The following is a 24,623-nucleotide window of genomic DNA, read 5'->3' as shown; positions in this document are numbered from 1 at the left end:
ACCAAGTTGTTGTTGTATTGGTTAAAAAGAGGACAAAATGCAGCCCTGCTTAACTCCTTTGTCAAGTAGGAGTACACAGACACAATGTCTGGCGAACTGGGTTGGATTCCCCACTCCTCCTCCACATGAAGCCCACTGTATGGTCTTGGGCCAGTTACAGTTCTCTCAGAACTCTCTCGGCCCCACTTACCTCACAAGGTGCCTGTTGGGGGGAAAGGAAGGAAAGGAATGTGACAGTAAGCTGCCTTGAGACTCCTTAGGGTAGAGAAAAGCAGGGTATAAAACTCTACTGCTCTTTTTCCAGTTGTACTGCTTTTATAGAGGTGAATGACTGATGATGCTGACCCACAGGTTTCAGTTCTCATTTAGAATCATTACCAAGAAAAGCAGATTTCAGATTCCCAGCCACCCCAATGATGACAACACAGCAGAAGCCAGTGATTTTCATTTGTATTTGTCATACAGTTATCTGGAAACAAGAGTTGATACAGTGAGCAAGCAGAAGTAAACTGCACTCTCAAGGGAAAAAAATCCCTTCTTTTCTCATCTTAAAACTACACACAGTGGTTAATCTGTTGAGGACACAGTTTCTAAATTAACCTCTACTCCAAATTTAATCCAGGTGTATGTGTACTCAAGCTGCAGCATCAGCTCCTAAGGAGTCCTCTCAATAAGAGGCAAGAGTTAGAAGTCCTCACCTGCCATAACAAGCAACCCATTGCTCTTGTAAAGGAGCGATTTGAGCATAGGGCCTCACATCTTGTTCAACTGAACTGCTACTAAAACAAAGACCACTGGCACTGCAGTCAAGCATATCTCAGGCTTAAATACCTGAGCATCAACTGAATCTACTAAAAGGTGTGTGGGAACAGTATGTGTAGGGAACTGTTCTCTAGTCTCTAATACCAACTACCTGTGTGCAGCACAACCAACCACAGTGACACTGCTTTGTTTAGAACCTGCAGACAAAGCAGGTGAAGAGATTAAGAATGATTCCATCTTGCTCATTTAATATATAAATTAAATGTCTTGCACTCTCAAATAACAAAAAAAATATTCCGGGAGTTCTGCCAAGAAACACACCATAGTAAAAGCTGTTCAAAATGGAGGCAGACACTGAAAAGAAAATCCATACTTACCTGGGATTGCATTTGTGCTCAAGTGAACAGAAGAGCTGCATTTTTAAAAAGGAAGCCTAGAAAAGCACATCAAGAGGCCAGTGGCCAAATACATCATTGTTTTGACAAGGAGGAACAGCAAAACATGTCTGATGGGCCAAACTGAACAAACGCTTTTATTTTTGTAAAGTATTTGCTACAGTGGCTAGGCCTGCACCTCTGTAGCTGCTATCATTCCTGAAGAATATGCATTTGGCACCAGGTTGTGTTCTCTCCATGTATTGGGGGAAGGGTGGGAAGAGAAGAATAAGCTTTAAATTGAATTTAATTTTTTGCAGAGAAAAGATGTCATCTTGAGATTAATTTACACAGATGAAGTGTTAAAAATCCTCATCTAAATCAAGATGGCACAGAAAAGTCCACAAAAGAGAAGTCAAACAGTAATAAAGCTGATACGCTTAAGTGGTTTATAAAACCTATAAAAAAGCTTCACCAGCAGACACCCCACCCCCAGTAGAGCTCAGAAAAATATCTCAGGGAGGAGCAACACTCACTAGCCAGAAATCTTGCCAGAGGAACCCCACATACGTACCAACAGGAATACCTGAAAACCAAATATTAAAAAGCTCCAATTCCAAATCGATGCAGGAAGAGAAAAATCTAATTCACAGGAAAACTGAACCCATGAAATCACAATTGCCTGGGCTTCTCACACCTTTCCCTGCAGGCACAAACCAAGGCCACACAGCTCAACTGCAAACTCCCCATGGGATACAAAATTTCTCATCTCCCCATCATGCAGGAGATGAGTCCGGCTGTGCTCTTCATAGATCACATCTGGTAGCAGGCAGATCAAGCAGATATGGAGTCCATGGCTCCCCACTGCCTCTGCTCAGGAATCAGATATTTCCTGAAGGGTTTTCTTCTCAAGGCCTGAAGTTCTTTATGCTGATTCACCACCCTCTATGGGATTGATGATGTGGTCTGGTTTGTTGCCAGCTGCATTGTGATCCCACATCTGAAGATAAAGCCGCTCCAGTTCAATTGTGTACTGCTTTGTGTTGAACAGGGGACTGGATATTCGCTGCTTCCAGACCTTGCCACGTATTTTCTTCAGGCTGCAGGAAAACGTGCAGAGATTCCACTGTTATTAAATTCACTACAAATACCCCACACAATCTCCGCCATATGTGCTTCACAATCCCTGTTTCCTACAGGTCACAGTCACATATCATCACAATAATTATACTCTGCACTTGCAAATACTCCTTCAGAGCCCAGAATGTGCTCTGAGGAGGGCTGATTGATGTAACTTGATAGGCTCCTGCCACTAACTTAATTCAATGTGTCACAGTTAACGAACTGTCTCCTCTCGTCATCCCTCTGACACACATTTACTTACTATTCTAGATCTGTTCCCAGCTTAACAGCAACATCTTCGTATTCCTGTCTACTTTTTGCAATTAGTTCCGGACAGCCAAGGCAAGTAAGCTGTGAGGCTGCAACACGTGATGCAAGAGTCTCTCCTGGAAGCAGAAGTAATATTCATGAAGCTTTAAATCTTAAGCATGTTATTTCCTTATTTCTCCTACAAAAGGCAAGATGTCGGGGAAGGTCCATATTACAAAGGCCCACCACCCAAATGTATATGCACCGTCATTTTCCTCCTGCTACCAGTACTACCATCAGCTTCTCTCTTCCAAGCCAAGGTCCTCTGCCAGTCACCTGGCAACACATCCACAACCTCCTGTTTTGGAATCAGTATCATGTCTCAAAACAACACCACACTGATTTTTAGTATAGTCAAGTCCACGACTTTTGCCAATAGTGGCACACTACCTCCAGTCCTTACCTGGCATGGTAACCATAGGGGTCCCAGCCCAGAGCACATCCATCCCTGTGGTGTGGCCGTTACAAAGGGGTGTATCTAGACAGACATCAGCAAGTTGGCCCCTCCTCACATGTTCCTCTTTGGGGGCTACTGGAGAGAAGATGATGCGGTTTTGTGGAAGGCCCATGTTCTGTGCATACTGTTGAATATTTGGTTCTCCTACAGCTGGGAAACGCAGCAGCCACAATACACTGTTTGGGACACGCTTTAAAATCTGTAATCAAGAGTCAAAGAGTGAACTTACAAAACACATATCAAGCGTATCACCTAATCCGGGACAGCACTGCATTTCCCAAGCCAAGCTGACTAGACTGTACTGATCAGAGTACTGATCAGAGAGATGAAAGCTACTCACATTGGCCCACATCTGAAGTGTGGAAGGGTCAATTTTATAAAGCTGATTAAAGTTGCAATAAACAACAGAATCTTCAGGCAATCCATACTGGGAGCGGGTAGTGACAATGATGGTGCGTGGAACCTCCTCACCAGTTGCTGCTTTGTTGTTGATCTGGAAAAAAAGAGAATCTGAGATGTAAAGCACATCAGAATCCGTAAGGTGGCTGCCAATTACAAGGATATGCTTTCCTGACTTTCTGGTTTTGCAGCCTGTTTGAGCACTCTACCAGTGCATGTTTCTGCCCCATTTAAGGATTGTTTAAAATGGAAACCTCAAATCCCAGTTATAAAACTGCTAGACCACAGTTCTTTCAAACAAAAAGCCCCATGTTTAGATTAGCTCAGCCAAGCACTGGATTCTAGACCATTATATGCACATGGCTGATTTAACAATCTCTTCACCTTTGCACCCACTTCCTCTCACCTGGGTAGTTGCAAGCCCATTGCTAATGTTGAATCCATTGATAGTTATCTGAATTTGTCCACGATTTATCATGTCAATCACTGCCTCTGCAATTGTATTCATAGGAATGACAGGCATACTGAGTCCAGCGTTGCTGTCGGCATTGTCCCCACCATCAGGACATTTCATCTAGAAACCACACAAGACGTGAAGTGCATCCCTCCAAATAAATTAATTTACAAGCCCACAGAAAGCTGTTGACCTCACTTCCAAACATGAAGAAGGCCTTCACTGGACGGTCCAGTGAAGTAATCTGTTTTTATTAAAACATTTTTATACCACTTCCATCACTGTTAACAGTAACTCAGTGCAGCTACAAGCCAGTACACTAAGAAAATAAAACATTAAAATAAAGCATAGAATAAAACCCCCAGAACAACATCCACACACCCCAAAAAAGATCTTATTCCCTTCAAAAGGTTGTTTAGAACACTTTGTAGGGTTTACAGAACCGGGTATGTGTAGATGCTCTCATTTATCAACTCATATCCCCTATTATCCTCCAACCCACCCACAGTCTCCCATTCCTACTGGTACTTTCCACCGTTCATAAATTCCCTCTCTCATTTGCAGCCTCCCTGAGGACAAGGCACATACATTTGAACAACACTTCAAATGCTCTGCAACATATACCTAAAAAGTTCTCACCTTCACTAGTTTTACATCAGGAAGACTGTCAAGGAATGCCTTCAGATCAATGCCATTTAAAACAATTCTGTTGTCATAAATATGCCCATTGGATTTGAAGTCAATAACGGCTTTTTTCTGAAAGAGAATGAAGGGTTTAAGCACACTAGAATTTTAAAAAGCAATACAAGGCAGATCATTTACTGTCTGATCTGCTCTCCCCACACACACACACACACACACCCTGTACCTTCAAGTGTGGGAACATGTTGGCATGATCTCCAATGAAGAATGTATTTGGCATGTAAGCCAGCTTTTCAGAATACTGCTCAGCCACATCAGTAGGGGAGGTTTCTTTGTCTGTGATGATGTAATCCATGAATAATGCGCCACTAGTTCCAGGATAGCCTAACCACATAGCCTGGAAATCAAAGATGTCTAGGTTTAATATCCAAGATCCTTCTCTAATATGCAACCTGAAAGATAGCACTACAGCTTGTTATTTTAAACTTTGCAGAAGCTGGTCTTAAAAATGCTAGTAAGATTTCATGTACATAGCACTTCACATACATATCTTAATAATCCTAATAACCCCTTACAAATCACTCTGTATGATAAAGCCAGTACTCCCACCCCCATGTTGCAGAGACAAAGAGAATGCCTTGCCCAAAGCAAGCTAAGCAATTCTCAATCAGTGAGCCGATTTCAGGGTAGTTAAAACTGTTTAAAAAAAAAAATGGAACAAACCCTTTGATGATGCCATGAGTCAAGTGTTTTCATCCACAAGGAAATCTGGGGGCATATATTCCATTAATAGATTTTCAGACCCACTGATGAAACCATTTGTGATGGACAGGAGTCTGTCCTGCCCCTGAAAGGGAGAAACAGCCACTCAGCTGTTTCATCCCTGAGCCTATGAGAATGCTACCCCAGCATCCAATCACCTTTCAGAAGGGGAATAGAATGTTGTAGGGAAGCACAGCAGTTCAGGTCTGCCTCGGGAAGAATGCAGTGATAGTCTGGGTCTGCTTCAGTAAAAGAGCAGACAGTTTGAAGGGTAGCTCTGCCTGGTAGTGTGGTAGAGTGGTTTAGCCCTACCTCTGGGAGAGGACAGAGTACCCAATTGTTAAGCTTGTCTCTAGTGAAGATCAGACCTTGTACCCATTCAGTCTGATTCTGGGGAAAGGGCAGGCTGGTGTGGGTAGAATCCTGTGTGTATGAAAGGATCCAACCTAGTGGTGGTTGTCCGTGAAAGCCTGTTTGTACCTGTAAGCACTAAAGAGAATTCAAACCATACTCTGAAGCCATAACAAGCTTAAACTTATATGACTCAGCCAGGTTTCGTCTTTGACCATCTGGATACTTGTATTGCTGATCTGTTCTTTAAAACCAACTTATAAATAATCTTGATCATTTACATATCACTCCTGCCTCACTGATCTCTTTTTTCTACTTGCTAGCCACAAACTTACCTCATGGTAGTAAACCCAAAGTCTTTAAATTTGCTACCCTGAAAACATCCTTCAACCTAAAGGAAGATTTACAGTTTAAAACAAATCCAATTCACTAAAACCATAAGATGCTGTGTGGGTCCCTTCAGTTGGCAGAAAAGGCCTGTCAAACTAATGCAGGACATGTTCACTTTCCAACCGTAGAGACTGCTTCAAAGCTTGTTATTAGCCATTTAGTCATGTCCGACTCTTGGTGATTCTATGGGCCAGCTCTCTCCACGTTTTCCGATCTTGTACTGTTTCTCTGAGTTGTTCCATGCTCAGGTTGGTGTCGACTTTTATGTTGTCTAGCCACCGTGTTCTTTGGTGGCCTGGTTTCCTTTTGCCGCTAACCAGTCCAAGCATAATTGCTTTTTCTAGCAAGTTCTACCACATGACATGGCTGAATAAGTCAGTCACAGTTTTGTGATTTTTCCTTCCAACAGGCACTCCGTACAGATATTTTAATTACTGTCTCTTCCTTACCTGTATTGGAGCTGGTCTTAGGGCAAACAGTTCATTGCGGGCTCCTTTGGTGTAACCATTCATGTTGATGAGGATGTGTATGCCATCCTGGTGGATGCGGTCAGCTGCCTTTCCATTGCATGGAATCTAAGGCACAAGAATTAGAAGTTACTGCAAGGTCATACTTCAGTTTTGCTCTGCTAATTTAAAAGCTGCCACAATCAGAATTCTAGAGGTGTTCTCTACTTATGTCACCCTTGGGAGCAGGCACAGAAGCAATTGAGCTACATTAGCCTTAAAAACAGGATGTGGTAGCACCTTAAAGACTAGCAGATCTCTTGAGGCAGCAGCTTTCATGGCCTAGAGTTCAGATGTGCTAAGCGGGCTTTAGTTTGTGAAAGTTTTTGCCTTAAGGAAGCTATTAATCTTTAAAATGTCACTAGGTTTGTGTTATTGTTGCTGATTTCCCAAAATACAACACTGCAGGAATATACTCAATTTCCCTAAGATTTCCAAAGCCTAAACATAAGAATTCTTTTATTTAAAACATGGACATCTTTCCTAAGTATTGCCTTAATGGATCATGTCCAAAGTTCATTTGGAATTCAGAGGCAGTTGAGCTGTATTTTTAAGCCAACAATACTGGCATTTCCTGTGAACTATAAAAAGGTTTCTTGTACACAGCTCAGGTTCATGAACATATAAAAGTGCCTTACAGAGTCATACCACTGGTCCATCCAGCTCAGTGTTATACAAGTGGCAACAATTCTTCAGGGTCTCAAGACCGGATCTTTCACAGCCCAGCGACCCAAGATCCTTTGCCTGGGGACTCACCTCCTACAACGTGCCACTTTGATGAGAGGTTTCAAGATGCTAAACAATTTAAGCAACACTGTCCCACACATACCACCACTTTACAAAACCACACTGAGGATTTATTGAACTAGAGCTCTTACCTGGGACAGATCAATAAAATGATTTGCTTCAGCCATCACCTTTACCCGGAAGTTTGTGCCATCATCAGGGCTGAGGGCATAGCAGAAAACCTAGGAAAAAAACAGTGCTCAGCTGACCAGAACAATTTCAAGGAGGAAACAGTTATTCCTCGTTCATTTGCAGCACAGAGCCACAGTTCCAAATAGTTTCACCAAGCAGTACCTGTTAGCTGCCACATTAGCTTGAGACATGGGAACTCTCACCTCAAATTTGTCAGGGTTGTGCATGCCCGGAATTGACTGCATGAGGTGGGAAGTGGGATGATTCCCAAAGTCAGAGCTTACATAGCCAACACGCAGTCGGCCTTCGCTAGCCTTCAAGTCCTTGGGATGCTCATATGGCGGCTTGTGAAGGACGTTGATCTGCCAATATAGTAACAGCTTACTGAGTTATCAAGACAATGGTTTTCTCAAAAACAGAAACAACCTGTTGCCTGAACATTACTGTGGAATCTCTTCACGGCATTTGTACCTTGTCCAAGCATAGGTTTCCATGTCTCTCAGCAATAGCCTTCCGGAAATTGTGGGACAACGGATATAGCATACTGTGATGAGGATGGACAGAAGGAAGCCTGTTCTTTTCCAACTGATCAGCAACTATGCTGACCAGCTTCTTCATCCTTTCATCATAGTCAGTCCAATCACAAACTATCTGAAAGAGCAAAAGCCACACAATCAATCAGCACACCTTAAGCAGCAGCAGCACTGGAAACAGATCAATGAGAATATTAGCGCTGCTTCTTGCAGCCATGTGGTCCAAGTCTTGATATTTGGGCATTATCACTATCAAGTAACTGCCACCAACTCACCTGCAAGCAATGTGCCAAATTGCAATAGGCATCAGGGAAGTCAGGTTTCAGTTTCAGGGCAGTGCGGTATGAAGCAATGGCCTCTGGTATGTTCCCTGAATCCTAGGAAGGAAGGAAGGAAGAATTGAACAATGGCCACCTGGTTGCTACCTGGCCCACCAAGCCTGATCTAAACAGCAGGCATGAATGTACCTTATGGATGGAAGCCAGATTGCTGTGAGCATCAGCAAAGGCAGGGTTTATCTGAATGGCCCGTGTGTAACATTGCAAAGCTCCCTGAACATCCTGCATCTCCTTTAGTGTGTTTCCCATGTTGGAATAGGCATCAGCAAATGTGGGACTGATTCTGAATTGTGGAGATCAGAAGTGAATGGAAAGAGAAGTGTTAAAATCACACAAAATCACACATTACCAACTATCTATATATCTAGTACTGCTCATACGGCTATCACCTTAAGCAGAGATTAGAACCAAAAAAATACGTTAGAAGACCTTACTCAGTATTATCTTTCTTATATCTGATTATTGTGCCTATGAATTTTACCAATGAGAGGGTGACACAATCATCTGTATCTGACAATATCCATGACACCTGGGTTCGCACATTTAGCAATTCCGCATCTTTAAGTAAAGGGGTGACTAAATTAGCCCTCAAATCACTGACTATAGGGCACTCCATAATCATATGTTCAATGGTTTCAATTTGAGTATGATACTCTATATCTGCCCTCCAAAACCACCAAAGGGAAGAACATTTATTCTTGCCAAAGTAAAAGTTCTTCTTAGTTTTGGGACTGTCGATTGATAAAAATATTTCGGCAGTTGCATCGGGAGGGCAATTCCCAAATGGAGTGTTGAACATATCCTGCGTGCCCTAATAGATGTACTTGTAACATCCAATTTCCTTACGCGTTATTTAATTTGTCTTATGTCTTTCGTTTCTGTATTCTTAATCATATCATTTGTTATTCCTAGGCATTTCATTTTCTTTACCAATAGTTGATCCCATTGGCTATAATGTTTATCTGTCTGGATAAGCCGAAGTAGAGCAGATCTTCCCTCAAATGTTAAAACTTTTACTTTGAAGAGAAATGCTTTAACCCATTACCAACTAAAAAATATTCTAATAGGACTGAAAAGACGAGTGCACCCAGCAAGCACACGAATTCTATATGCTAACATGACCCTTTCCAGCAGCAGTTTTCAGAACCTTACCTAATAGCCTCCTTGTAATGCATGAGTGCCTCCTGTAGCTTCCCCTGCTGCTGCAAAACACTTGCAAGATTGGAATGGGCAGCTGCAAACTCAGGGAACACCTGCAGGAACAAGTTGGTCTTAGCTCTCCCAAGTAGGCTGCCCACTGCAGTTTGCTACTTGTCCCGTTAAAACAACCCACCATAAGTACACGTATCAAGCCCTCATTGACAACCATGCATGAATATACCTCAAGTGCTTTACGATACAGCCGAACAGCTTCCTCAATGTTTCCCTGCTCCCGTTTAATATTTGCCAGATTATTAAGAGAATCTGCATGAGTGGGGCACAGACGAAGAGCTGTGTTGTAACATTCCTCCGCCTCAGCAACCTTTAACACAAAGCACGTTAAGTGAGTATTAGCAAGCAGATCAGACAGCCAAAGCCTTACTCAAACTCCTATCTAGGGGATAAATGAGCTCCCTTCCCAGCCTAGATAGTTGTTTAAGGAAAGGGGGGTAGAACTCCAAGTTGTTGATGCTATGCAGAGCATGCAGTACCAGAATTGGGAGGAATCTTTTCCCACAATATAGAATAACAAGCTACTTTAAACAGGCTATTGGATCAAGCAGAAGTAACAACCCACCTTCTAGAAATGCTCCCACACCAATGGTAAATGCCCTGATTAAGATGGCAAGCTCCACCAAGGTGTGTGAGTGTTTTTAAACCACTACATTCCCAACTACCAAGAAAATAGATTTGATTTCTGCCAGTGTGACTGTCACCTCACAACCCTTCACACCCAAGCTGAACGAGTACTGTAAGCAAGAAGTGGATCCTTACACTGCCTTTCTCCTTGAGCGCATTGGCCAGGTTGCAGTAAGCATCAGGGAAGTGCGGCTGCAGTTCAATAGCACGCTTGTAGGTATCAATTGCCAAGTCAATCAAGCCCTGCTCATAATAGACGCAGGCCAGGTTGCCATGCACAACTGCATGGTTTGGACTCAGACTCAGGGCCCGTAGATAGGCAGCTACAGCTCTGCAAAGAGATGGACAGCTGTTGATGTTAATGTTCACCATGTACCCACAAAATACGGAACTATATTTATTGCTAGGGAGGGTACATAGCTGATAATGGAGTCCACTGAAAAGCAACTACTGTTGAGGGCTTCCACTTTAATGTAGCCAGAAAACACAGATACAGAAAAACTATGCTTAACAAAACTGACTTTAAAAGTTTTTCAGATTTTAGAAGAAGTTGTTTGTTCAAAATCACATCTAATACATTTACTAATAAGGCAACCAGGTGACCCATGTGTCAACAGTCCTAGTCAGCACAGGCAGTGAGCCAATTATTGTACTGAGAAAGTAAGTATTTTATCCACTTACCTGTCAAATATACGTGCTTCTTTCAAAACATTCCCCAGATTAATATAAGCATCCAAGAAGTTTGGGTCAAGAGTCACCGCCTTAGGATATTGAAGAAAACACATCTTACTCACTTTACTACCGTACATAATGAACCTACTGTTTAGCTGAATATGGCAAACTTGAACATGCTTTGTCTCCGGCTTGTGATGCAAGAACATTACCTGTGTCTAATTGTGTAGAAAAAGACACCAGTAGTAGCAAAATGACACATATTTAAAACATTCATCCGAACAGAGATTAGAGAAAACTTATGTTTAGGGTTGAGGAAGACAGGAAAGATCTGTCCCTAAAGAGAACACACTTCAAATTTCTCTCCTCACTCTCATGGCAGACCCTCCTCACACTGTTCCGGGGGGGGGGGGGGGGTCCCTGTTTCCAGAAGTAGCCTTCTAGGCTGCAGCAAGGAAGTCATTGCCACTAGTGGAAATCCTTTCCTCCATAGAAATTTTCCATATGAACCAATCCATAATTTCCATTTCTGTTATTCTCCAAGCATGTATTAACTTTATTTATTACAGACTGCTTGATTTAGGCACACAAGCCCTTGTGCATTCACATATTCATCAATCTGACCAACATGTAGATATGCCAACGTGCATCCATCATTGCTTAGGAAGAAGTGGGCACAGATGTAAAGCATTTTTGGCAGATGTGCCACAGGATATAAAAACCTACAATTACCTTTTCAAAATGATGAATGGCAAGCCAGATTTCTCCTTGTGCATTGAACACACAGCCAAGATTGCTCCACGCTACTGCAAAATTTGGTTGAGTCTCAATTGCCTTCAAATAACAGGCCTTGGAAGGGTTAAAGATGGGTAGATACAGGGAAAGGGAATATTTGCACAAAAAAAAGTGAGAGAAAAACTGCAGTTAATATTCCTTCTCTAACCAGCCAAAAGTGATCCTGCAGTATAGGCTAGCATGCGCCAAAACTAATGCGCTGTAAACAGCTGGTTGATCCTGCGCCAGCGCAAACCAAAACCCAAGTGCAAATCCACCACTATCAGTTATGCTGTCCATTGCACAGAAATACACTCTATGCCCTTATTTTCTTCTCCCAGAAGAAGTACCTTACAACTGCTTTTCTACTGAATCCATAACTTGCTTCAATAACAAATGAAGTTATAATCTCACATGCTTAAGCAACAATTTAGCTAGCAAGCTGCTATTAACATAACTCCCAGTTAACCTCTTCCAAAATACCACAGAAAGCTGACATTCTTTATCAACTACATATAAAGAAGGAAAATTTATGATCTCAGACACTAGTGGTTGGGTGTTTTAAACTCTTGTGAATTTTCTACCCTGAACTCACCCTTTTCCAGAACCCTGACCTATCTCCTTAACTTCAGCCTCTAAAACCTCAAATGACAGGTTTGCACAAAGATTCAGGTCCCTGTAATGCAAGCGCAAGAAGTCGCTTGCGCACCCTAACAGCACGCCGCTGCGCCCTCGCTGCAAACTGCTGCGCTTTGTTGAATGCCCTTGGAGACCGTGAACAGCCAACCAGATTGATTAATCTACCACACAGGCCCATGTAGAAACTTGAGTGTTAAATTTGAGTATGAAGTCTAAATGCTTTACAGCCCAATTCAATCCAAAAGCCTACAGAATGGAGCTCAAGAGCCTTCCAGTTAGAGATGAATCATCTAGTCAGCCATTCACAAAGGGCTCAATCGCACGCAATGCGCAATTCCGCTGCGCAGCCTTTGCGCTACTGCAGGATCACAGCGCATCATCAGAAGAGCAGAACGCTGCAATCCAAACAAAGAAGAAAAAGGAAAAAAATGAACAACCAGGAAGAGTTAGAAGCTTTAACTATAAAGTATCTCCAATTATTTTTTTTTTACATCTTAATTTACTTTAACTTTATTTCTTTGAAAGAATTGTGGCTAGGACTATAAAATATTCTCTAACATTACTTGCTTGTACATAAAATACTTAAAGCTGTTTCTGAAGCCACAAGACAGAAGATTCAGGCATGGAGGCAAATGGTTTTGCTGTGGCAGTTACAAACCCGTTACCATATTTCTCATGTGACTTTGCGGTGCGTTCCTTGCTGGAAGAGGAGGAGGAGGAGTGTGTCTGCCCTAGATCCAGGCCTCGAGCTCCCTTCAGCGAGGCACCTTACGCATGGAATAGGAGGTTTCACCCACCTGAAACCTTCTAAATACAATATCAATGGTGAAAAACCAAAAACAAGAGAGAAAATAAAACAAGATCATTAGTAAAAAGTTCAACAAAGCAATTGAAAATCTTTGGATACGTCTAACACATAGGGTTGAGGGCAGTTTGTCCGTAACATGGGAGACATGCAGAAGGGAAAGGGTTAATCAGGGCAATTGCAAACGCAGGACTTGTTGGAAGAAAGGCTCTGAAACTTCCACAAAAATTAAAATTTCCCTTTAAGCTTCAAAGATTTTGCTGGTTTGGTCTTGCAAATGCACTGACGTCCAAAGAAATACATTGCAATTTATTCAAGATATATTTCCCCTCCATGTTTAGTGGAGTTCTCGCAAACATAATAACACTTTCAAACTAGGTGTGTCTCCAGAGCTCTGAAATAAAGAAGTCAGAAACCTATGGCAGGCGCAGTGTCTTGGCCTATACCAGTCACACTAAAAGCTGCAGTGAAGTGCAATTCATGTTAGCTGTCCACCTGGTAGGCTGAGTATCACTTGTCTGTCCAAAAAGACTTTTCAATGCCACCAATATCAGTTTATAGCACTTTTTCAGAATCTTTCCAGCTACAATTTTGCCAATCAGGAATCATGCTGCTCTAGGGCAGCTATCTACCCAAAGTGTCTGAAGAATTTGTGCTGTGAATGTTTGTGCCCAGTGCCTTATAACAGATTTACCTGAAAAGCAGCATTCCTCCCCCACTGGTGCAGCAGCCAGCCAGACAGCTACACTGTTCATACACTCCACTTGGTAGCATGCGCGTGGGGCTTGAAGTGAAGTACTCAGGAGGTCCTTCTGGTCCCTCCACACTCCTCACCCCTGCTGCGCGGATGCGTAAGGTGGCTTGTAACAAGACATTTTAGGTTCTCTTTTTTGCAATGCATGTTTTAAGTGTGCCAAGAGTTTTAAAGCCCCTCCTGGTGTTCAAATTCTTGGTTGGAATACAGACTGCTAGAAGCCACCTTTCCACTCACTTTAGCAAGTTTTTCTTTGATCAGTTCATTTTCCAAACAAACCAGCTTCTGTCACTCTGAATGTTTTGGCAAAATAGGAGCAAGTTATTTAAGGAACTCGACTAGCCTTTCTTCCACTATGAAGATAGGGGGAAAAGGTTAAAGAATAAGATTTTTTCAATGCCATATCACAGGATAACATTTGATAAGGTTCTTCTCCACTTACAAGTCACAAAGGACTTTAGAAGAGCAGTGTTCACTAGCACCTGCTTCTCACAGGAATCACGAACTAAGTCACAAGGCTTGGCATCAGCAGGCAAGCCTCAGTTTGGAAGGAAATATCCAGATCAGAGAAAGGTGGATCCCCTGCCAGTCGCTTCACAATATTGGATAGTCTATGTTCTGCAGCATGACTCAACATTCAATTTCTTGTTTAAATCAAGTGTTAACATGGGCATGCCATAACTTGCCCTGCAACTACTCTGGGGCAATTCAGGGCCTTCAGCTTTCAGCCATTTCTTGGAACTCTTGCAGATCAATAGCGAACTGATGACTTGGTGCAAACGTTCAGGTTTTCAAAGGACTGATGCTTAAAATTCATTCTACAGAACACCTACCTTGGCTTCTTCCAAGCGACCCAGGGCTTTGAGCAGGTTCCCCAGGTCACTACGAACACAGTACAAGTCCTGAAATGTAAATTCACTGGGTCATTCACAAAAGAGCCAAGGAACTCTTCAAAGATACTATACTGATGGTGCAGTTCTATCAGACAGTCATATATCCAGAACACCTCCCTCTACTTTAAAAATCAGTACCTTCAGTAAACTGACAGGACTGGAAAAAGTCACCAAAAGTTGGCAAATAGCTTACTACTTAGTTGCACTGCAACCCTCTGTACAGTCAACATACAGTAACCTGGCTAGCAGTCCAAGGAGAATATATAAGCTCTATACAAGATCTTCACAGCTTTGCTTTGTTATCTGGCTGCATGACCAGTGCTGTTCCTGCTGTGGCACAGCAACAGTAACCAGAAGGAAAGGAGACAGCAGCATGCGATAAAGAGAGCAGGAGGTGCCCAAGCATTCCCCAGGCTAATTTATGACATCCTTTTAAATGGTCAACTGATCCAATATCTTTATGCATATACAAATCCTAATCAAATAAATAACAGCACAAAACTACAGGCAGACCCAAAGTTTAACTTGCATGAATGGGAAAGACCAAGACACTCTTAACCACTCACTGCTGCCAAGCATGTAATGAAAAAGCAATTTTTACAAGCCATTTCATCATAATCAGTTTCAACCTCAATGCAAACTGTTCTAAGAGACATAAAAGTTCAAAGTTATTTACACTTCTGAGAAAAATGTGGTATTACTGTGTACAACTTACAGGATTGTACTGCAGGGCAGAAACATATGCCTGCACTGCCCCTTCCATATCACCTGCAGCTACCAAAGCAGCTGCCAGATTAATGTATCCATCAATAAAGTCTGGCTTGAGGCGCAGGGCATGTCGATAGTGCTCAATTGCCTCCTGCAGTTGCCCACGTTCCTTGTACACATTTCCCAGATTGGAGTAGGCTTCAGCCAGAAGTGGATTCTGCTTGATTGCCAAAGTGCTGAAGTGAGCAGACCTAGAAAAAATGCAAGACTATTTTTTAAATCTGCTGGTTTTATCTTACTAAAATTCTCATAAGCAAGCAGAATTTATAAGAACAGATACAGGTCAAAGGCATATTGCTAATGGCAGATACCAAGTTCACACACATCATCTGCAACTACACAATGCAATAATTAGGGTATCTCGGTTGCAGCAAGAATGGGATACATACACACACAGGGCTTCTTCTGTGCAGACCACTATTCCTAGCTTGATGCAAGCAAAATCAATCTAGGACAGTGTGGTGATTTAAACTTCATACAACCTAACTTTCATAGATACATCTGGAGCGAATGCATTTTACACCCCAGTTTACACTTCCATTCTAGATGAATTTAACATTTCTTTGTCCTCCCAGCTAAAAAGTGGAAATTTACCTTCATGTGAGATTCTCCCATACAAATCCTGTAACCCAGATACTGAAGTTATAACACAAACCATATCTTTTAACTACTTTCACATTTAATACACTAAGTATGGAAGTATATGCAGGAGTATTAACAAGTTCTTTCAATGCTCACTCCCAATGCAACACTCCCAAATGAAAGATGTTTTTGTGTCTCCTTATCTGAAGAAGTGCGCGTGCACACAAAAACTTTGCTGGTCTTAAAAGTGCCACTGGGCTCAAACTTTGTTCTGTGTCTTCTTATGTAACTAAACTCCAGAGAACAGACCCTTTAGGAAGCACACACTTCAACTAGTCTCCAAGAAACCTCACTGTGTTACAGCTGTACACATGTCAGCTTGAGCCATAAAACTAGCAATGCTGCATGCATTTGAGGCATTTCATCAAACATTTTTCCATGACAGAAGCCTACATGGAAGATAAAAAGGTCCCAGCCTCCTACCTGTCCAGCCTGCGACACTGGAAGTGAATAGACGAGAGCAACAAAAGCACACCAGTGTTGTCAGGCTCTTGTCGCCAAAGCTGCATGCAGTGTCTCTCAGCAGCTTCGAAGTCTCCTGCTTGATATTCCCGGTGAGCCAACTCTGCTAGCCCTTGGAAGGAAAGCATACGTTTCGTTGGTTCTGAAGAGTCACCAAAACATTCAGGGGGGAAAACAAAAAGTTAGAAAATGGGAACAAAAACTGACAAATTATGGTGTACAAATTAAAAGATGAAATGCTTTATAAAAGGGGGGGCTAACAATAAACAGGAAGTGTAGACACTGACATTTACAAACTTAAAAATGACCTTGACAAGCTCCAAAGACTTTTCTGCTAACAAGTTACTACTGCACTTCTTGTGCCCTGTTTGCCTTTCTTCAAATTCAATGAGGTCATGAGACACCTGAACAACACCTGAAGAACTGCCACACTAACTGCCACAGTAATCACCTTGGCAGACCTTAACCTAATGAAAATCCTGGCCTGCTTTACAACCGAAAAGAAAATCTTTCTGCAAGGCATTGTTTTTCTGAAATCAGGTGAAGTAATGTAACAATTTAATTAAATACATGGTTTCATGCAATGAAATGAGGAAATAAAGCAGGCAATGATTACCTTCCATATTAACTGGACACTAAAACCTGATTCAGACTTTTCAAAGGAAGTTATAAATATCTTTTCCCTGCACATTCACCATCTGCAATTTAGCTATACAGAGTGATTAGCCAACACCCTCCCTAATACAAGTGACTTGATAAGAATTTCTCTTGGAATGGGAGATGGCAAAACTCAAAACTTTGGGGAAAGGAACCAGACAATGATGAATAAACATAACTCTCAATACAGCACCTTTGTAAAAGGTGGTTAATTTAAATAATCAGAAGAGAGGGGAAAAGAACAGTAGGTCACTGGTCGCCTCTTCAGGAGCTGGGGACATGAGCTCCTGGTATTGGTTTCTTTTCTTCTCAGGGCACACAGGGGAGAGGGAAGGGCTACCCCAAATGAATTCTCTCAGGCATCAGTGGACTCTTCTGCAGTGGTACCCTCATCTGAGTTTATAACAACAAAATCTTGTTGCATCTTAAAGACAAATGAATTTACTGAAAATAAATTTGTTCATTCATAAAGTGATACAAGGCTCTATTATTTTGGCATCAACAGATTAACACACCTAATCCTCTGGAATATGTCCCTATACAATAAACATGTTTTAAAAACCCTGTTCATACCCAATAAATTCTTCTGGTCTTAGAATTTTCAGGTAGCCAGAAGTTGTTCGTGATGAACACTGACCTCTCCTTGCAAAGTCCTTTGTACATGCCACATGATTGAGAAAAGGGGCTTGGCACAATTTCATTTCACACAGTGCTTTTGACATTGCACAGTTAATACATCATTCTGGCAAACAAGACAAGACCCTCCCCTCCCACTGCTATTATAAATTCACTCACCCTTTCCCATTACTAACTCCCCTCTATGCAGCTGGGGCAATGGATCTCATATAAATTACAAATAAAATATAAACATCATGCACAGTATCCCACAAATACAGCACTTCCACCCACACCCTAGAAGAGAGGCAGGAGGGACTACTTGGGAAAAGAGATGGTAAACAAAAAGCAAAAAAGGGGCCAACCCGAGATCTGAAGGAAGCTACAGCAAAACAAAGAGAAAGTAAGGCGAAACACCTTGCCTGCAACAAGGACAACAAATGAACGAAGTCCCAAAGATGATGCTGAGTGCAGACAACTTTACTCTTTTTTCCTGAGCTGCAAATCTTGGGAAGAAGGAATGCCAGAGAAGGCACCGAGGCCAGGACTTGGATCACAAGTATTAATGGGAGGAATTAGGGGCTCACCTCAAGAGGCACTCACTGTTGTCCCAGTGGGACAAGCAAACCAGTAGAGAGTTTTTAGGACATTATCGTTAACCTCCCACATGAGGAGCAATTATATTTACCCAAAACAGAATAAAGACTCACACATCCACTCAGTATTAAGAGACACAAATCTCCCACCCATTGGCATTCTCTGCTATTAAAGGAGAACAATATGAAGGGACCTGCACTATCAGCACAAGGATTTGAGGAGCCCTGTCTGAGTTGAAGATCCAACTCATGTGAAAGTTTAAGACAAATCATTACAAAAGCATCACCTTTATGATATAAAGCTCAATTAGTAACTGCTGGAATCAAGAGTTTGATAAGAGCATCTGCACGGCGCTTTTCAAAATAAAGGAGAAAGGGTGAAATTTCTTGAAGAAAGATTCAGCAGTTCAGACTTGCAGCGACTGTACAAATAACTACTTTTATGGAATTTTCCTTTTAACCTGACACCGCAAAGTTAACAAACAAGATCAGTGGCTCAAGTTGATGTCTGCAGTTCTTAAGCCTATTTTTAAAGTAGCCTAGCTCAATTTTAGTTTAAAAAAACACTGATACTTGTGTTGCCAGGGATGTTATATGTATGGTGGAAAATTTTCCACATTTCTATAACTGCATAAATTTAAGATACGATACTGCTATAACTAGGCAGTTTCAAAGTTGCAACTACTTTTTTATGTGATTAACCATAAGAGCTCTATGTATATACAACACACCACATAGATTTAAGCAACAATAAGTGCACTTTGTAGATTTTTCACCTGATCAAATAGTTAAATTCAACTGCTTTTGGTTACTGATAAAACTTTTGAACTACTCAGAGCACACAACATTAACACAGCATCTTAGGAATTGGAATCAAATTTTGATCATTCAATATCCAACATTGCTAACTCAGGTTCTACCAGAAAACATCCCAAATCAAAATTTTCTGGAAAATCCCTATCACCACATTAAAAGATCCTACACTCCTGGAGTGACAGTCCACTTGAAGATGACCAGCATAAATATCAACTTTCAACATTTAGCATCATCTAATTTTCTGGCTTCGGGGTTTGATTATTTGTATATTTTCAAAATTTACCACACTGTTCTGGTAGTAGATTTTATGAGTTACTACTACTAGAAACATTAACTATTCCCATTTTACAGATGAGGAACTGGGGCCAAAACTTGTCCAAGGCAACACATTATTGCCCAGAGAACAGTAAGACATGAACCTAACTCTACCACAAATCCAGGATCTCAACTCTTTATTCTCCAAGCCACACTAGCTTAAAAAGTGAAAATGTTTTGAGTGCAGCAATTACTATGTATATTAGTGAATATGGGGAAAGTCTCTGGAAACCATACTAAAAACCTGCAAGCTTCTGAGTAAGGAACACATTATCCCTTCAATATTACATGTTTGAACACTTTAAGGCACAGAAGCAATCCCTCTCAACAATACACACATTTTCCATTCTAAAGTTAACATAGGGAAGAATCCTCTGATTATGCTTTAAGCCACCTGGAAGTTCTGAAGCACAAGAAGAAGAATATTACACACAAACTGTAAAGGGAAATACCATGGTTGCTTCCACAACTGAAAATTCCTTCCATTTATAGAAATCACACTGTGTATAAAGCTAGTTCAGGGGTCCCTAATGTGCTGTCGGGCAAGTGTTTTAGAAAGTGGGCAGGGCCAGGTGGTGCTTTTGCTTAGCAGGGCACCTGACTGGCCACTAGAGCTCTGATTGGCTGGGCAGATTTTTAAAAAGTTATTTTGGTAGCAGCTGCTACCAAAGCACAAAGATCTTCACTGCCTGGCTACAGGAAAGCTATGTGCATGCAACAAAATATTTTTAAACATGTTTATTTTAAAAGAAATCCTGTTATACAGAGCTTCTACCTGGCATGTTGAGCTGTTATGTATGACCTCACTCATTTTGTGTCTAACTCCACCTCCTGTAGCAACCATTTTGTTATTGTATCCAGCACCCCATGTCAGAATCCCAAAGGTTCCCATAAGTTCACAAACACAACAGACCCCTCACATAGTTAGCTTTTAGAATCTGAGTTTAATGAAATGTATTTTAAAACATTTTTACTAAATTTCATTTTAAGTAAGAACATCTAGTGCAGTGATTCTTAATAGGCTATTATACTCCCCCTTCCCCCAGGGGAGTGAGCTACCATTCTTGGGAGGCATTCAGAACCTCAGGGGAACATGGGGGAATTTTAAGTAGCCCCTTTCTCTGCACTTGTAATGGCTTTTAATAGACAAGTGGAAAAGACTTGTTTTATACTGTCCTGAGGAGAAACTCCTAGACTCTTCCCCCCCTGCTTTAAAAAAAATAAAAAGGTACACTGTAAACTGGAGTTTACATCACGAGAGTCTCATCACAATTAAACCTACTATCCGTGTAAACTATTGTAACCATGAGGAAAGGCAGGATATAAATGTTTTAATAAAAATAATAATATAAATAGAGTGCTGCTATTTGTAGCTTGGGGTCATTTGCTGACACTGTAACATTTGTTTAAGGGCTATTGACCCAGGAGAATACCATATAGGTAAGGGACATAAATCAGCTGTGGACACACACTCCCCCCAACAATTAAACTTCATGAGAGCTACATTCTGAGGCACAGACCCCGGAGTAATCTGTGTTGCAATAAACCAATAATCCTCAACCAAACCCTTGACTCAGCATAATTAAAACGCATGTGGTGAATTCAGATTAAAAGGCATTGTTAAGAAAGCAACTGCAATCTAAAATATCCACGTTTTGAAAAAGTCTCATCCCTGAATATCATGGAACACCGAATCAATCTCTAAGAACACTTCCACCCATTTATCTGTTGACCACAGACTGTACTGAAGTGGACCAAGCCCTGCTTCAATTGGACCAGACTCCACTCCTCCCTCCCGTACAGATGCCATGTGCATCTGTTTGCAGACAAGGGTGCGTGTGAAACATTTCAGCTCCAAATTCATTTCATTCTTTTCTAAAATACAATGGACAACAAAGATGAGAGTCTCGTAAGAGGTGTACAAACCCTAAATAATTTGCTGCAAACATTACCAGATACTTCTGTGTCTCTCAGAACGACTACAGAAAGTAACGTGACTGCAATCACATCTTGGATTAAATTAACAGGAAAACACTGCACAGAGGAAGCCTGGAATATCCTTTCTTCCTCTATACCTCAGAAATGCAGCTCGACTTATCCCTCTGAGAACATTCGAGAATTAACTACGAAACAGGAAAAGTACCAAGATGGCAATGTGACTCACATTTGAAAGGCCACCCCTAGAATTTACCAGATCCTCCACATCCCTCAATCCAGGTCCACCACCACCACCCCACCCCGCCTACGTAATGAATCCGCTGTTTTCCTTCAGCCGCCTTCATCTCCATCTTGAGTCTCGCAATAATCGACAACCTGTGATTCAGAATTCCTAATGAAACACTCACTGTCGGCAAGGTTAACCTCCATCCCCCATCCCCCCCCCCTTTCAGATGTTTCTGTAAGGCACACTTCTCAGACTTCTCAAAGCGGTCTTGCCGAGTCGAACCGACAACCCGTGGTGCCTTCGTATACCACCGGGCCTCCTAGGAACAGGTCTGCCCCCATCCACGCACATGGCTTCGCGTGACGCTGCAGGCAAAATTTCTCCATATCAAGGCGGGAGGACCAGAAAGGGAAAGTTTACGTTTCTCTCTCTCTCCCCCCTCTCCAGCACATGGATGACGGTAGCCAACAAACAGGGTTGTCGTAAGAGTCACAACTGGAGCGTGTGCATGAAGTGCTTTGATACACTGAAGAGAGACACGTAAATGGTGCTGAACAGCATTGTCGCCCTCTCCGAGCACTGAAAAGGGCCCTTCCTCCCACGAGGGAACAGCAACTGGGCCCTTTCCCCTAGTCGCTTTTTTCTCGTCCCATCCAAAGGGCATACGGAGCAACGGGCCTACCCTCTCCTACCTCCTCGAGACTCCCAGAACATTCCACCCCCACCACCCACCCCGGCATTTTCCACAGCCCCCGGCAGACCGAACAGAGAATAGTCTGTGGCGGGCAGCAAAAGGGTGGGAGGGCGGCGGGGGGGGGGGGGGGTAGAGAAGCGGACTGGCCGGTACCTGTGCTGTCGGCTACGTTCCCCACAGAGGCCGCCATAGTTCCAGCTCTCAGGCGCCCCACTGACTCTCTCAGCCGTCAGGCTGCACCTCCTGAAATGGCGGCTGCAGTGAGAACACTGACACTGGGCGGGGTGCCGCCGGATCTTCTTTTCACTGACAAAGTACTCCCTGCGATGCAGAAGAATGACGTCCCGGTTGTAAGAACGCCGCCGCGGCGGTAGCACATAAAGTCCACTTCGTTTGCTTCGCCAGATATTCCTGCGTCACTATTTTTGCACTGGCTCTAACAAGAGCTGTTTCCGTATGAGGACACAATATTGGTTTTTCTAATGTTCTTCCGCTAAATTGGCTCTGCGACACACTAGCGCAGCACACATGCGCCTCAGGAGCCTCGTCTCCCTCCTCCTCCTCCTCCAAGGCTACATCCGGGGCGTCACCGTCGGGCGGCTTCGCGGAGGCCGATGGGAAGGGAAAGGGCGGGAATTCGACAATGGCAGGGCCCAAGGGAAGCCAACTCCCCTCGGTGAAATGTTCTACGGGACTACGAAGGAGGCGGCGAAATGTCTTCAGAAGCCTGACCGAGAGAAAACAAAACATGAAAGCAGCGCTCAGCATAGCGTTTGTTAGGCTCGGGAAGAGACTTAAAGGTGTGCGCCCCCGCCCCCGAGGAGCCATTACGTCCCGACTATGAATCTAGTTTCAAGTGGGCAGCCATGTTAGTCGGTAGTAGAACAAAATTCGAGTCCAGGAGCACCTTCAGCCAATATTTTCCATGCTATAAGCTTTCGTAAGTCAGCTCACTTCTTCAGATCCTTATCTGACAGATTGATCTTTCACTACTGAAGCTTATATTCTGGGAAATTTTATTCCTCTTTAACGTACTACTGGACACAAGTTTTGTACTACCAGAAATCTGCTCTAACAACTAGAGCATACACAGCCTACTGTTGCCCCTCTTGTGTATGAAAGGCATTCAAGGCAGCAAATCTAAACATATTTACTACACATATTTCCTCCTAAGTTTGCGTGCATACGGTTGCAGTGTACAGCCTGCAGTTTGAATAGTAGTGTGTGAAGAAACTCAAAGCAGATGTCTAGTGATAAGGGGCACCCAGGAAGGTTACTGCCTACTTGAGGGACCGTCTTTCCCCACATGTGCCCCAGAGAGCACTGAGGTCAGGAACACAGAATCGCCTGACTCTTCCTGGCCCGAGAGACTTCAAGTTGGCTGCTACCAGAGCCAGGGCCTTTTCAGTGGCGGCTCCACACTGGTGGAAAGCTCCCGGATAACATCAGGGCCCTGCGGGACCTTTTACAGTTCTGCAGGGCCTGCAAAACGGAGCTCTTCCACCAGGCCTTTGATTAGGAGCCGCCACTGATGAAAGCGCCACTGACGAATGCGCCGCCGGAATACAGCTCGGCCTGCACGAAACATTGGCTGGTTATTGCTGCTGTTTGTATTTGCACGCTGCCATCATCATTATTAGTAGTACTGTTTAGTTGCTTAAGCAGTTGTATTTATTCTCCATTGTATTTTAATGTATTTATTGTTTTAGTGTTTTTAATGTTGTTAGCCGCCTTGAGCCAGTTCTGTGGCAAGCCAGGATACAAATTGAAATAATAAATAAAATAAAATAGAGGGTCCTGGTTCTCTTGTAAAATAGACTGCCAAACCACACATCCTCCCTCTTGATTGGTAACAGCAGGCTGGATCCAAAAACCACATAATACTAAAATCAAACATGAAACAGGCTAAAACTTTCACCTGCTAGTTACATAGGAGGAAGGGCAGTGAGCAGCAAGCAAAAACAACCACACTGGCTTCGTAAAAAACAGGTTTATTCACATTTGGGATAAGTGTTTCAACATATGTAAACAAACACCTATAAGCTGAATCAGTCACAATTGGAAGTAAAAGGGCTTCGTAGGCAAGTTGTATTAGGATCAGCATACAAATCAGCCATTCAAGGCTCATTGTGGTTGCACCATTTTTAGCTATGCCAGAAATAACACATCACATGTACACAGATGTTGCATTTGTGAAATGA

General features: G+C 42.5%; 1 protein-coding gene across 2 annotated transcripts; it reads right to left on the bottom strand.

The window, feature by feature from the left end:
* Positions 1-320: 320 nt before the first annotated feature.
* OGT (O-linked N-acetylglucosamine (GlcNAc) transferase) lies at positions 321-22,923 on the bottom strand. Of its 2 annotated transcripts, none has more exons than XM_015409008.1 (22): positions 22,576-22,923; positions 16,527-16,707; positions 15,409-15,652; positions 14,634-14,702; positions 11,561-11,677; positions 10,838-10,917; positions 10,292-10,487; positions 9,699-9,839; positions 9,470-9,570; positions 8,447-8,600; positions 8,255-8,356; positions 7,918-8,097; positions 7,650-7,808; positions 7,407-7,496; positions 6,472-6,597; positions 4,746-4,916; positions 4,517-4,633; positions 3,830-3,997; positions 3,365-3,517; positions 2,971-3,223; positions 2,521-2,644; positions 321-2,236 (listed from the first exon to the last, which is right to left on the bottom strand). In XM_015409008.1, the coding sequence occupies exons 1-22, from the start codon at positions 22,610-22,612 to the stop codon at positions 2,062-2,064; spliced, it is 3,138 nt and encodes a 1,045-aa protein (XP_015264494.1). In that variant the 5' UTR covers positions 22,613-22,923; the 3' UTR covers positions 321-2,061. The 2 variants fall into 2 exon arrangements, with proteins under 2 accessions (XP_015264494.1, XP_015264496.1); XM_015409010.1 differs by having other exon boundaries at positions 16,527-16,677.
* Positions 22,924-24,623: the final 1,700 nt, after the last annotated feature.

This window comes from Gekko japonicus, unplaced genomic scaffold (assembly GCF_001447785.1).
Source record: "Gekko japonicus isolate JY-2015 unplaced genomic scaffold, Gekko_japonicus_V1.1 scaffold19, whole genome shotgun sequence".
NCBI classification, from domain to species: domain Eukaryota; kingdom Metazoa; phylum Chordata; class Lepidosauria; order Squamata; family Gekkonidae; genus Gekko; species Gekko japonicus.
The sequence above is the reverse complement of the archived record's forward strand: the minus strand, read 5'-3'. Positions and strand labels throughout refer to the sequence as shown.

What these genes read in the sequence shown, in the direction of transcription:
- OGT (XM_015409008.1), bottom strand. Translation starts at nt 22,612, where the DNA reads ATGGCGGCCTCTGTGGGGAACGTAGCCGACAGCACAG. An exon ending in ACATGTTCCCACACTTGAAG is followed by an intron (nt 4,634 to 4,745) that starts GTACAGGGTGTG and finishes ATTCTCTTTCAG; the next exon opens with AAAAAAGCCGTTATTGACTT. An exon ending in ATGGGCTTGCAACTACCCAG is followed by an intron (nt 3,518 to 3,829) that starts GTGAGAGGAAGT and finishes CTTTTTTTCCAG; the next exon opens with ATCAACAACAAAGCAGCAAC.